General features: G+C 37.8%; 1 protein-coding gene across 1 annotated transcript in view; it reads right to left on the reverse strand.

Moving 5' to 3' along the window:
• The window catches only part of CPNE4 (copine 4), a 225,316-nt gene that overhangs the window by 85,332 nt on the left and 125,429 nt on the right, over positions 1 to 14,555 (reverse strand). Inside the window, exons 4-7 of the mRNA XM_041466406.1 lie at positions 12,703 to 12,774; positions 8,697 to 8,771; positions 3,302 to 3,385; positions 2,290 to 2,379 (exon numbers count right to left, since the gene is read on the reverse strand). Coding sequence (XP_041322340.1) covers positions 2,290 to 2,379; positions 3,302 to 3,385; positions 8,697 to 8,771; positions 12,703 to 12,774 — 321 coding nt within the window. The remainder of the gene's footprint in view (positions 1 to 2,289; positions 2,380 to 3,301; positions 3,386 to 8,696; positions 8,772 to 12,702; positions 12,775 to 14,555) is intronic.

Below are 14,555 nucleotides of genomic sequence, written 5' to 3' on the forward strand. Positions count from 1 at the left end.
TTCGAGCCCTTCTGGTGCCTCTTTAAGCATTAACTTCGATTATGTCTTTGGAATATATTAAAAACTAACAGCAGGAAGAGACACAAAACCACCCAGCCTTATGCAATCACTGCTCACAGTGATCAAACAATCCTGGCAAGAAGCTGGTGCTCAGCAAGGCAGCTGGAATACACTAAATCTCCCCCACGTTAAATAAGGCACAGGGAACTCTTCCAACACTTAGCAGTAACATACTGCTGTATACTTTATGAAGTGAAACAAAGCAACTGGAGTCAAACTTTCCAAAATATGGTAACGCAAAGAGAGGAATGCTTAGTCAATCAGAGTAAATCAAAGTATAAACATTCATACAGTGCTATACCAGTCACAGACACTTAATCTCTCTAATTCTTATAGTTTTCACTCTTCTGTCCTAGCTGCCACCCAATTCCTAGGTTATAGACCATCTAGAAAAGAAGCAAATAATTATCTGACAAGTATTATAACTGTCTCTCAAATACAAGTGTTTTGGGTGGCTGTTCTACCATAACAGTCTTAACTTACACTCACCAAAAGTTATAAAAGGCCTGAATTTGAAATAAGTATCAAGCTTTTTTATTATTTTACATCCATAATTAGTTTTAAAATATTCCTGTACTCATGAATGATCTGATGCAAATCTTAGTACTTTCAGCTTTTCTGCAAATGGCTGAACTGTAGCCTCAGGCAAATACTCAGATATCTAAAGCAGGGCTGCAAACATTTGCATACACAAACGAAAACCACAAAAATTCTCCCAAAAAGAGAGAAAAAAAAACTGTCTTGAAAATTCTCAGTAGGTTCATAAGACCCATCTTGCTCTGGTTTTCTTCTTCAGCCATTCTTCCACTGATTTTCCCCATATCTTCTCTACAGGCAGTCCTAAGGGATTGGTCCTCTTCACTTCTCCCTTTTCAGCCTGTCTTTTGGCAGCTTGTCTGCAAACAATTTTGCCTACTGTCTCTGCTCACAGCTCAAAAGAACACCTTTATTCCCAGACCCATCTTCTCCTGCCCACACTGAAATCTGAGCCTTTCTTATACCTTCTCACCTCAATTTCAGAGATAAGAGCATTTTTCTCCCTATGGAACCTCATTTCTCTACCCTTATGGAGTTGCCACTTGTTCTCACATGCTAGACTTCCTATTTTGTTTGCTTCTCTTCCTAGATTTTTTCACCTAGGTGATTTCAAAACCACATGTACACAATGTGATGAATGAAGTGCTGTGCTAATTCTGCTTTTCATTTCAGTAGCAGAAATCTGATCCATCTCTTGACTCAAATTTATATGTTTTTCCATAGTAACAGGGATAATTTTGTGAATCCAAGCATTCATAAGACAGCTTTTTTACCCTTTCCACACATCTGTGGAAAGGTTAAAAAATTACAGTGAAGATGTGCACTGTAACATATCCTCATCAGCGTTTTATTTTTTCCATCTGCACAGTACATCCTGCAGTAAGTAAGGAGTGAAAAATGACAAGTCCCCTTCTGCACAGTTTTGCAGCTATAATGATGAAAGAAATGTTTGCAAGGACAAAAACAAAATTCTATTAAGTAATTTGGTATAGTAAGAAAAAAAAATAGTCATACTGTTGGGTCCAATATCCTTTCATCAGGTCTAAAAGTCTGAATAGACACTGCAGATCAGTGCTCTTTATTCGATGTTTTTTAATTTAGTGTTAGCCTTAAACCTGGCCAGAAGATAAAAACAATTAGATAAAGACTTGATTTAAGCCAAATTAGCCAAAAGAAGATGATTTTTTCTATACAAAGCTCCAGGTTACCAATTATCTGTCTTTCTGCTGACTAGAAACACTTCTATTACTATGGCACATGTCTTTTTTGTGGTCATCCTATTCTTCAAGTATAATAAAAAAAATCTCCTATTTCAGTGTTTCTTTTACAGAAGGCATCCAGATATAGAAGCAAGGAAATAGTGGTTAAAATTGTGGTAGGGCTGCCTCTTCCCCTGAGTATACTTTCACCAGTTAAATGATGCTGGATTTAAATTATCCAACTGATTGGGAAAAACAGCCCCATATTTTTTGAGGTTACTGTGAGAAATATAGAGCATAATCTACTGATTATAGTGGATTACCACTTCTCCTGCATCCTTAATTTGATTATGGTAATCATAATGCAGCTGTGTGATCATCTTTTCCATCAAAGAAGAGGGAAGTGCAGAATAGCAATCTACAGTTGAAAAAGAGAGACAAACTTTTGTTTTCTTTGAGTAAAACTATTAAAAAAGTAGGAATTACTTCTGACCTTTAGCCTGCGATCCTGGTCTCCACTGCACAGAGAATTTACAGACACTTTAAAGGTCTTCCATGCTGGATTTAAGTTATTCATCACAACCTGTAAGTGAAAAGAAGAGAGAGAACCCTTAACATTTCCACATCTCTCAGCAGAATGCTAACAAGAGGCACAATTCTCAATACAGTATATTCACCAGCAAGAGAAGAAAGCAGAGCTCAGCTGGAGTTTTCAGAACTACATCCAATGAGATATGAGCCCTTGAGCAACTGGCAGTTTCCAACACTCCTCCTCTGCAAAGCCCCCAAAAGGAGCAGGAGTGGGAAATGGACCTATACATACCCACAGATGATGCTACAGACATTGCTACAGCACTGCCATGCCTCAGTGGGAGATAATTGACAAGGGAAAGGGTGCAGAACTGAACTGGAAGCAATGGAAGACATGCAGGACTAGGAAATGGGGATGGACAACATCAATTTACAGGCACATTGTTTGCCTTGCTAGGAAAACTCTGTGGAAGCCATAACAGGTTTATAACCCCTAACATCTGCCCCAGCTCCACCCTATACATCTCAATGCTGTTTTTTAAGACAGTGCCAGTCATTACCATGGAGCAGTAATGTCACTGGGTGATAAGAAACAAATGTAAAGCACCCAGATTACAATCCCTGAGAGGATGTGGGGAAGAAGCAACACAGTATTAATGGGAAAATATTATACAGTCTGTAGCCTGGTTTTGGCTAAATCTAGTATTTATATCTCCTGACCTTCCAACAGAGTATCTGACAGTTTAATTAGGTTTGGACCTTTGGCTTCATCATCCTTTACTGTAAGGTGCATAAGTCAAGACCTGATATCCATTAGTTATTGACACTAGAGTGTAACACTAGGTAGTGTTTTTAAGTGTGAGTGTTTGCACACCTACATTTAAAACCACTTGCCTTTGTGACATGGGAAACATAAACTGTCTCCTGACAGCCCATCTGTGTCCTTGGAAAGTGAATTCAACTCTATTCCTTACCTCAGTCCTGTGAACAAGTTGTTGGGTTGCATCATCATTCACCCGAAAAATCTCCAGAAAAGGATCAGATTTGCTGAAAAAATCCTAAAATAAAATATAGGACAAGTTATTCTTGAGGCTTCTATTTCTTTGGGCTTTTCAGGCACAGTGCATTGGGTTCTTCCCTGACTGCTAATGAAAAGGAAGAGCCAGAGTAGTTTTAGTGAGACCTCTTGGTGTTTCTCAGCAATACTTCATTCTTGTCCTTGTCTCACAAGGATTCCTGTGGTACTGCTGTTGTTCTCAGTTTGACTATTTAATCATGGCATGCAAAACTGTAAAATGTCATTTTACAACCTCTTCCCTTCCTACACCCAGCCCAGTTTCCTGAGTATTAGCTCTGTCATCCACCTAGCTTGTTTATTTTTGTCTCCACAACTGTTTGATCTTTTGACACCAGTTTTTTAATGCATTGTACTTTGAAGCATATTCCACACTAGGGTTGAATTTCACAGTTTCCACCTACCCTCTCAAAACAGAAGTTAATTGGCCAAGACATTGTGCTGCTACCAACTAACACAAGTCCTGTCACAATGGATTAGAGATGGTTAAAGAAGCAAGTCCTCTTCAGGATGTGGTAACATGACCCGTGCTAAGATGACAAATAGAGCAGTGTAATGAAGGAAATAACTTGATATCTCTAGGCAAATCTGTGACAGACACCGAGGTTCACATTCACACACTGCAGAACACCTTCTCCTAGTCTTGTATCCAGCTAACAACCCTGAACTTTTTTACACAAACCTAAATTAAGTTGTTTTTTATAGTGCTGCTTCACTGCGATCACAGGATCTTTTGTTTCGACATCTCATTTATTCTGGACATGCTGGCTGTGGGGGAGAAGAGTAACTGGCTGCTAACCCAGGAGGGAGAAACTTTCAAATTTCTAACTGTGCCATGTTGAAAGAGTAGGATGTAAAAGTCGATTTCCTATAGCTTCAACTCCCTTCTTAATTTTCTTCTTCAAAAAAGCCACATGATTAACTTTGTACATATGAACATTATTCGTCTGTATAGGACATATCCAAAGCCACAGACCCCTACGTCAATTTGGGGAAATGAGAAATTCTGTTCAGTATCCAAGTGTTTCTATGATAGTGTAAAAATTATTCTAATATATATAATTCTACTTATTTCTTCTCACCAAATGTCCACCATAACTATTTTTGGTTAACTGCAAGGCCATTGGTTTGGGAACAACTTTGGATAAGATGCCAGCCAAAGTCTGGGCTTGGTAAAATTTATTCTTAGGGCATTTTTACAATTCCATATGTTCAAAACAAACAAAGAATTCATGGCTTTGAAAAGGGACACCTGAATTTGAATGTCTGAAGAAGAAAATGGAACACATGTCCCTATGGACCACAAAGCCTTGAGCAAGGCTCAAGGAACCTAAAGTCTTGTCATCCCCTAAAAATGAGATAATGCTGTGTTGAGAGTGTTGTTTAGCCACTGATCTCTTCTTCACTTTCTAGAGAAAACTTAGTGGCCATTTAACAGCTGATGCAAAGCACGTGAACATTTATTTGTCAAATCATTTCATGGGGAGCATGGAACAACAAAGCTGTATGCTTGGCTATTTGTTCTAGCTACATGGTAAACAGGACATTTTATGTCAAATTCTGTAAAACCAGTGCAAAATTCATCTTTAAGTAACTCTAGAGTTTGCCTCAAGGCCCTGATGTAGATTTAATATCTGGACGCCACTCAAAATTTGAAATTTCTAGGTATTGGGGGTTTTGGTGATCAAATTCTGCCAGATTACCAGCGTATAGCAAAGAGAACAAGCAGAGAGAGAGGGTGCTGGTTTAATAATGATCGCACAAAAATGCAGAGTGCATAGGGTTAAAAAGGATTGAGCTGCCTCTTCTCACACATAAGCATTCTGATTGAAGCTGGGTAAAAAGCTGAATGTTCAGAGTTTCCTTATCAAACACAAATTTGATAAGTTATTTGAAAGAAAGTACCTCAAAATGATACATCCAAAGAATGTACGTACCCTGGTGTGCAAAAGAATTCTGAAAGGAAGCCAAGATTTCATTTAAGGCTCAAAATACAGTATTGTTCCTAGCTGAGTATCATAAAGGTACAACAGCACATCAGCACAAAGGAAATAATTTCTGGTTTTAACTATCAAGATAATACCACATGAAAGGAAAGATTTTAATGCTGGATGGTTGTTTATATTACTCCCCCTCCAATGCAAAAACAAGACCTCATTACTATCAGAATTGAGGTACGAACAAAAAAATCCTTCTATATTGGAAGTGCTCTGTAATAAGTAGAAATGATAAGCTGAAGAAACATTCGCTTTCACAATTAACTTTTTTTGGTTGTTATGCTGAATCTAATAGCTTTGCATTATCCCCCAAGAATATCTCTGAAAGAAGAATAGCTGCAATATATTGTGTTATTTTAATAATATTTAAATGATTAATGTAATACATTTGCTGGGGTATAATGCACATTGTTCTTTCAGTATGTGTAGCAGTTATACAGTAATAACACAAGTACATGGCCTAGACTTAAAAAATTTAGATATATCTGTTTCTAAGCACCTAGTTTGACACATTTTTAGTAGATTAATTTTTAGAGCCCAACAATTTTTAAAATTCAGGATTGGGGATCAAGTCAAAGGTCCCTTAAAAAAGGGCTGAAGCAGCAAAAAGATTAAAATTTTGAATACTATCCAACAGGGCATTTGATGAGTTTTTTTTTGGTAGTAGTTTAATAGCAGGGAACTATATAAAAAAGCAATATTAGCTCGTATTTTGCAGATATTTGCTGGATAATCTTTCCCAAATAACAGTAACTGCCTCTCTCAGAACAGGAGAAGCAGTTTGCCTGCCCCAGTGCTCATAATTTATTATAGCTATCATAAAAAATGTAGCTGCTTGTTATGGTAATTGTGACACAGCTATTAATGCAATAAAACCTTTCCAAAAGTTATTGTTTCACAGTGAAGTGTTCTCAGTGGATCTCTTGAAACAAAGATGTGCCATTTGAGCTGACAGGGCTTCAATAAAACATGAAAAAGCAGTTATACCTTCCAAATAAGCACTGTAATAAAAAAATATAACCGTTATTTCTGCTAAAGTCAGTTAACTAAAGGAAACTTTAATATCCATAATTTTTCCTATAATTTTTCACTGAATGTTTCAGCCACTCCAGTAAGAAAAAATTATTAGGCTTTGTTCTGTAGCTTCTCTAAAATTCTTGCAGTTTTACGTCAGGAGAGTAAAAAACATGCAACAAACATATCCTGCCTGTTAAATCTTATCAACAAATTTTCTTTAATTTTCCAAAAATTAAATTCTTTAATTTTCCAAGAATACTTGTCATTCAAGTATTTTTCCTTCATGTAGGAAATACATACAGAGGCTTCCTCTGTTTTTCAGGAGACTCCAAAGCCAGCTTCAACCCTCAGTTTGTTTCTCTGACATTACATCTCTACTCAGGTGTTCACTTCTCTGAGTGGGGAGAGGCATGCAAAACCATGCTTAGGATTTTACAAAATCGGCTCTTCTCAATTCTTTATGTTTATTTCCCTTTTTGTGACATCAGAGCACTCATTCTTTTTCACCAATGGCCGAACTGTGAAATTTAAGTAATTTCAAACCTTAATAAAAATAATTACCAATAGTTCCTTGCATCTAATGATGTCAAAGTTCATTATAAGCTGTACATTTTTCCTATAGAGTAAGTTAATCAAGTTTCAGCCAGGTATTGAGCTACATCTTTAACTGGAGAAAATTGAAAGACTTCATTCAGTGCAATAGATTTCCAGAGATTTTCATCAGTTGAAGACAGGACTTTGGATTCAGATAAGACATGATGAGTCACTGCTTGACTTGCACACTGCATCATCCAAGAATTCTTTATTAGACGAAGCCCACCTTGACTGGCCATTTAAAATGGCAAGAATGACAACACTGTTGCAATATTTCAGAGTGATCCTTCTCACCTTACCCCATAAAGTGTTTTAATCACTCTCTAAAACTGTTGCCCAGACAACACTGACCTGGCTCAGAATTGCAGTCTGGCAAGTATCCTTTTAATTTATACCAACAAGAACTAGAAGCAATCATAATATTTAAAGCAGGTTACATTTTGCATTTGTGGAAAGCAATAACTAAGTGGAGTCCTATTATGTTGTTTGTGTCCTTTCCTTTTCCCTAGATGTGACAGCAAGTAGAACAGGAAGAAAATTTGTACAAGTTTGGGAATTACCTCTAAAGATATCTGTCTAAAGAAAGGTTGCTAAATTTACATTTTGACACCTAAATAAATTATGCAACTCAAAACCACTCAGACTCCAGCAACTCTGAAAGAGGAAAGTAATTTATCTTTCAGATGAGAAGCAAATTCAGGTCCTGATCATTTATGATTGTTAATGATCCTGAGCACAGTAAAATTTTATAAATTTTATAAAGTTTATTTTAAAGTTATATGTCAGAACTATTAATCTTTCTGTGTACTTTCTGCTTGCCTGAGATTTTTCTGGTAGTTTCAGCTGAAAATATTTTTCATAAGTTACAACCTGAGTTTGAAAACCTGATGAATATGTATCCAAAAGTAGTCTCACTGATTTGATTTTAAGCTACTCTCATGTCAGATGTTTACAAGAACACACTTGGGGCATCAGCATCCTAAACCTTTTTACCTTTAGTTCTGCCATATGTTTCTAATTAGAAGCACCTTCCTGTATAAGAAGGGACCATATACCTCAAAGCATTCTATGCCTGCTATTACACTGAAATGACAGAGAGTGGTACAAGCAGACATCAGGTTTTCTTGGGCTGTGAGTTGAGATCCTTATTATGAGTAAATTGCTAAACAATAACAGATATTTTCAGAAAGAGGTATTCCTTATAATGTTGAGTAGTGTTTGAGTCAGTGGAAAGTTTTTTACCTAGAGAGGGGAAAAAGTTTTTAACAAATATGCAAGTCTTTTTCTCACATTCAAGCTATGTTTTGTTGAACAAAATGTGTATCATGACTGAGCTGTTATGAAGTTTTTTAGCTGCATTTTAGGAAACTTCAATGATAACATCATTGATTACTCACAGAAAGTTCACTTCTCTAAATACTTCTGATCTGTGGCATTTTACATAATTAAATTGTCTTGGTTGTAGTGTAATTAACTTGTCTTGATTTTAATTAGATTTTCTTGAGTTTTTTTTTTTTTTTTAAATTACTTGCAACCCGAGGAAAGCCTCATTGTGAACATCCATCTGAAAACCCTGATGTGTTTAATAACACAAGGTAAAAAAAATATCTGTCATGGAAGATCTCATCAAATTATATTTGCAGGCATTCTTATATCTTTCAGAAAGGTTAATATCAAGCAGCTTACCTTGTCATCCAATTTCCGTGCACTGAATGAAAGTTCAACGTAGTCATCGTTGCCAGACAATTCCTCAGCGATCACCTAAATGGAAAGCTACACTTGAGTTGTGCATGGTGTAATGGAAGGGGGGAACTATGCCATTTTTCAGTGTGTGAAGACTGCAGACCCCACTTAGGAAACTGAAGTGTGGAACAAGTTAATGTGTTTCTCTTTGCCGTCAGGAAGGACATCACCTTGGTCAGCCCACAAACCTGAATCAGTTTGTGTCATGCAACTATGCCTTGTCAATCACCTGTCAAAGGGCAGACACCCACATCCACCAGGGATCCTTTTCCTCTGACCAAGTGCCCCTCCTCAGAGTGGAAAACAGAGAATTCCACAACCTCACAGTATCCAAGGGGACAAAAATGCTCTACAAGGGTTGTACTACTCAGGTCTAAAGCCCAATTATTTTTATGCCACTTCAGCATCATTTGGCAAGATAAATGAAAAAAAATAGTGAAGTCACCTGGCATTAGCTGCCATGAAAGACACATTTACAGCAGGAGAGCTCTCCTGAAATAGCTTTTCTGCAATAGCCACATTGGCAAAACAATTTACCGTGGATGGAGTCAGAAGCAAGTAATCCTAAAATAATATCATGTGATTCTTTCAGATGGTGTAGGCTATATCAGTAATGATGCCAGTCACTGTGCTGTGCAACGTTATAAAAAAACCAACCAAACCAGCTTCCTAAGTAAGCCATTAAAATGCCTCATATCTGTGCTACGATGCCCAACGTCTGGGAAGAATGATGAGCAGAACTCCATTATATCACAAGGCTAATTAATTACTTTATCACACTATATTATACTATAACTATACTACAAAGAATACTTCTAACTCCTGAAAAACTCGTGATCGTCTGCAGACCAACAGTCCACACAGCTTGGACCTGATAGGCTAATTAACACAAACAATTCCACCAGAATCCAATCCAGCAATCACCTTGGTTAAACAATCTCCAGAACACATTCAACATGAGCACAAACACAGGAGCAGCAAATGAGATAAGAATTGTTTTGATCATTCTTTTTGCTGCTTCTCTCACAGCCTCTCTCTGTTCAGAGATCATGTGAATACCACAGCCTCAGGGGAGAGAAGGCACTAACCAAATCTGGCATATTTCACTGGAAAACATTCTTTGAAACAAACCATATTATATTCTATTTGACAGCTTTAAAACTTTTCCCCCATTGTAAATGCTCTCCCCATGGATTAAATCTCCCAAAAGAACCTGTTTCCTGGGTGTTTCATGTTCATGACCACACACGTGGCAGCCATGCCAGCTTCCCAGATAGGCTCTGGCTGTCTCCACCACTTGAAGTCCTTGAGGAGCTGCTGGGAAAACAAAAATTTGCCAAACTGGCTTGGCAGCAGCTACTGACTGCACCCCAAAACATCAACACATCAGAGGTGCGTATGGGGTGCCATAGGCATCTTGTGAATCTATGTCTGAAAGGACAGCAGCTGCCAGAGGCAAGAGGCACAAAGGAAGGAGAGGTAGGAGGCCTGCAATGACACCCTAAAGAAGATCCAGGAGGAGGCATGGAGAAGGCCATGCTGTGGGGACACAGCTGGAGATTCACTCTCTGAAGGAAGTGCTCCATGCTGGAGGAGGCACCTCTGTGTACACCCTCAGGTAAGACTCATTCTGGAGCAGAGATGCCCCTGTGTGTAAGTCCAGAGCAGAACTAAGAAAAAAACCTCAAAGAGCAGCAAAAACATCACTATTTTCTGATCCTGACCTGCGTCACACGCCACCTCACCAAAGGGACTGAGCACAACATGAAGTGAAGGCAACAGGAGTGAAGACTATGAAGGAGGCAGGAGAGGTGTCAGAAGTGGAGTACAGGAGAGGGGCAGGAAAAGTATTTTCCCTAGGAGTGGTTTTTTTTTTTTTTTTGTCCTATTTGTTTCTCAGTAGTTAAAAGTTTACTTTGATTGGCAATTCATTAAATTAAGTAAAATTCCCTGAGACTATTCTGGCGGCGACACCTCCCAGCAGGGAGATGTGATGTTTCTCCAAACAAAACACTCACACGTAGCCAGACAGGGGCACAAATGCTTAACTGGCCATTAAAGTACCATCACACAGGCACAGATGTGGTGTGTTACATCTTCTAGGCAAACATCAGCTTGCTGATGAAATTTGACCCACGGAGCCTGACACATTTCTCTTCCATGTAGTCTGATGGTTTACAAAATCTGGTTAAGCTGTGTGTGACCAACAGTGCTCTGGGATTTGCACACCAAATTTCACAAGTATTTTAAACTGAAAATAATGAACCTGCTCTTGTAAAGGTTTACAGACTTGCAGCTGGAGAAGCAGAACAATGTTCTGTTTGCTTTCCAGAGCCATATTATAAAATTGTGTGGATGAGACATTACACAGTCAAAAGATGAATAAAATTCCAGCAAAACTTGCTAAGAGAGGAACTTTCAAAATACTATGAAAAACTCATAACTCACTACACTGAATGAGTTAGGAAACTAGTATTCCTAACTTCCATACTTGACAGACACCTGGTACGTCCCCAGGTCCAGAAATATAATCATTAATCCGTTTTTAATTATTTTGTTGAGACAAAAAACTTTTCACACAGTATTTCTTTGTCTGGGTTCAGTTTTCTCCCGTTCAAGTCAACTTGCTCTTTAGAACTGCTGGACAGAAGCCAAAGCACATAAATAAGGTCCATATTTCATGGTTATCATCCAGTGTGAGGCCAGCAGGGACTATTAACTCATTTTGTCTCATCTTCTGTTTATTACAGTGATTTAATTTTTGCCAGAACACTCCCCTAACAAACCTAATAATTTTAGTTGTACTACAGCATTTGTGTTTTCACAAGACTAAACTACTTTGTGCTCCTCAAAGAAGAACAGAAGGGAGGTCCAGAACACCACAGGGATGGGTGAGATGAAGTATGCCCAGACCATGCCAGCAGGCAAACCATATGAAGTTATTTAGGGAACAAAACTCTCTCCTGGTTCTATTCAGCCAGATGAGTGGGGAACTCCTTTCCAACCCCAGACCAAAACCAAGTTTATTGTATCCATTTAAGCAAATCAATTCCCAGCCAAGCACAAAGGAAGAGATCTAAGAAATCAAACTCCCTGGGCTCTCAAGAAACTACCTCAGAATCTGCTGTCTCTTTTGTGGCTGAAGGCAGAAAAAAAAATCCAAACAATCAAGCCAGAAGAAAACCATCTGGCAAATCACACATTAAGGAAAAAAATCCTTCTCAGTCTCATGAGGCAACAGAGCACATACCCCCAAATCAAAGTGCAGACAAAATTGATCTCCCAAGCAAGCCAGCATAGAGAAAGATGAAAGAGAGGTAATGTTCAAGATAGACATGGGGCTATGACAATCCAGTCCTTAGATGCATTACAATACATCTAAAACTAATATCATCAACTGCCCTGGTTTTGTTAGTGGAACAGAAGGACCTGCTTTGGCTGCCACTCATCTCTGTGCTAGAGAGCTGACAGAGTGCTCTACACGTTCCTCTAAGCTGACAGAAATAGGCTTAGGAACTGCCCAGATATTGTGCTGATTCTCAGGATGGGATTTTTTTTTTTTTTTTTTTACTGAGAAACTGGAAAAAGCCCAAGGGAAAAGAAAGATGAGGTTCCTTTACATGTCAAAGCATGTATAAATTAATTTCTGAAGGTTCTAGTCATTCAGCTAAAAGTATTCAAACAGCAGAAGTTACTTGCTGTCATCCAAGTACCCTAAAAGTAGTTAATAGCAAGTATTGTATCTTTTTTACAAATCACACATATTTGTTGCCATTTCCTTAAAACAAGCATTTGTCAGAAACAGTGCAAATCATCAAATAAACAATTTAAATGCATTTCTCAATCAAGTGTTGTTCTGGTGGCTTAGCAGGATGCTTTTAGAGAGAATTACTCACTTTAGATATTTCTAAATAACAGGAAAAAAAAAGCATGTTTAAGACTGACTTACTGTTATAGATGACTTTCCTGCTGTGTTGCCATGTTTGAGTAAGGACTTGGAGAGCTTCCTCTGAGAAACAATCTGCATGAAAACAAAAACAAAGGGAAAAATAATTAGAATCTGTAGTAAATACATGGTTTATTGTGATTTCAGTTTTATGTTGCTTTCTTTTTGTTTTTTTTTTTTTTTTTTTTTTTTTTTTTTTTTTTCCTTTTGTATCAAGGTACTTTCTCAATCCATGATCAAAGTTAACACAGTAAGACCACAACCAACAAAAAAGGTCCCCAGGAAACCTGCACAGGATTCAATGGAAGGACAAAAAAAGCATTTGGGGTCAAGCAGAATGGGGAGAACACAACTCTGCACTGAACAGAATAATGAGGGACGCATAGATTTTTCTCAAGTATTGCAGTGATGGTGACAGAGGACAGAAGTAAGGTTTAACTGGACTAAAAAGACAGTAAGAAGGGAGCTGTAGACAGCAAATCTATCAGAGATACCCTTAAAACTCAACTCAGTAATTTTTATTGGAAACTGAAGTCCATTTAAAATGCAAAGAATTTATTTTACCGCAAAATATCAGCAACTCTAAATTCAGGGCAAAAGCAAGCAAGCTATCCCATATTTCAGTTCCAAAATTGTCTCCTTTCCTTACCAGACCTTCCCTAGAACTCAACATTATAAATGAACTTGGTCATTAACCATATTGTAAATATACTTCAAATAAATGGCATCAGAGGGACACTGACAAAAGATTTTATCTGCCATATCAATAACTAGCATCCTCTTACAATTTTGAAACACTTAAAACCAGACAAGTAAAAGTATTAGAAAAGGAAGAAACCTTACAATAATGCAGAACTGCTAAGCTACAGTGATGTTCCAGTCACTAGTAAAGCTAATGCTAAATCAATTTATTTATTTATTAAGCAGAAAACTTCAAAATGTAGACAGATGTAAAGGTAATTCAAAACACTTCTTATAAGTCACAGTATTATTTGTAATCTGACAAAACTGTAGTACAATTGTGCTGTGCAGATAATGGGCAAAAGATTGTGTCCTGAGAAAAACCTTAACTTCTTGAATGTGGCTTTTATCCTAGAAGTAGTCCTTTCTGCCTTCCCCCATCCAACAGTACGTGGACAACTTCTTCCAGACAGCTGATCTAAATGTTCCACAAATAGACATCATTGGCAAATATGCCAAAATATTAGCTGCAAAAGAAAGGCAGCCACCAAGTGAAAAGGAGAGTTCCAGACCCTGCATGAGAGTCCTGGGAATCACACAAACTTCAGCAATAAACCACAACAGTAGGTAATGGCCAGAGCTGAAATGCTCTGAGTAATGCAAACTCGCAGCCAGCCAAAAAATGTGCTGTGAGACAGGAGTGAATAGGTTGCACATTTTAGCTTAACATCAGTGGGGGGAAACATGTTTGTACAGCCCATCAATTTGCTGAATTGAACAGAAAATCAAAAGCTGCACCTCAGATTATTCCCAGCTACAGTTGTAATAGAAGCAACAACACAGAAGCAAGTTTTAAACAGGCTTTAAATGTGAGACAGGAGAACCACCAAATGACAGGACAGCACATCTGGAATCACTGTGACCAGCTTCTTGTTCCTATTGCAACTATACCTGACAGGGGTATATTTAATCAGTTCTTAAAGAACTTAAATGGAAACACTCTCCTCTGGAAATTTATTGTATTCACTATCCTTATGTAAACACTTTCCTAACAGCTAATCTGATTTTCTGCAGTTTAAGTTTATTATTTCTATTCTCTGCAGTTTAAGTACATTATTTCTATTGAATGCACCATGAATTGGTAAAACAAGCCTTTTTCCTTGTATTCCTGGGCA

This window comes from Pyrgilauda ruficollis, unplaced genomic scaffold (assembly GCF_017590135.1).
Source record: "Pyrgilauda ruficollis isolate IOZ18807 unplaced genomic scaffold, ASM1759013v1 scaffold2, whole genome shotgun sequence".
In the NCBI taxonomy this organism is placed as follows: Eukaryota; Metazoa; Chordata; class Aves; order Passeriformes; family Passeridae; genus Pyrgilauda; species Pyrgilauda ruficollis.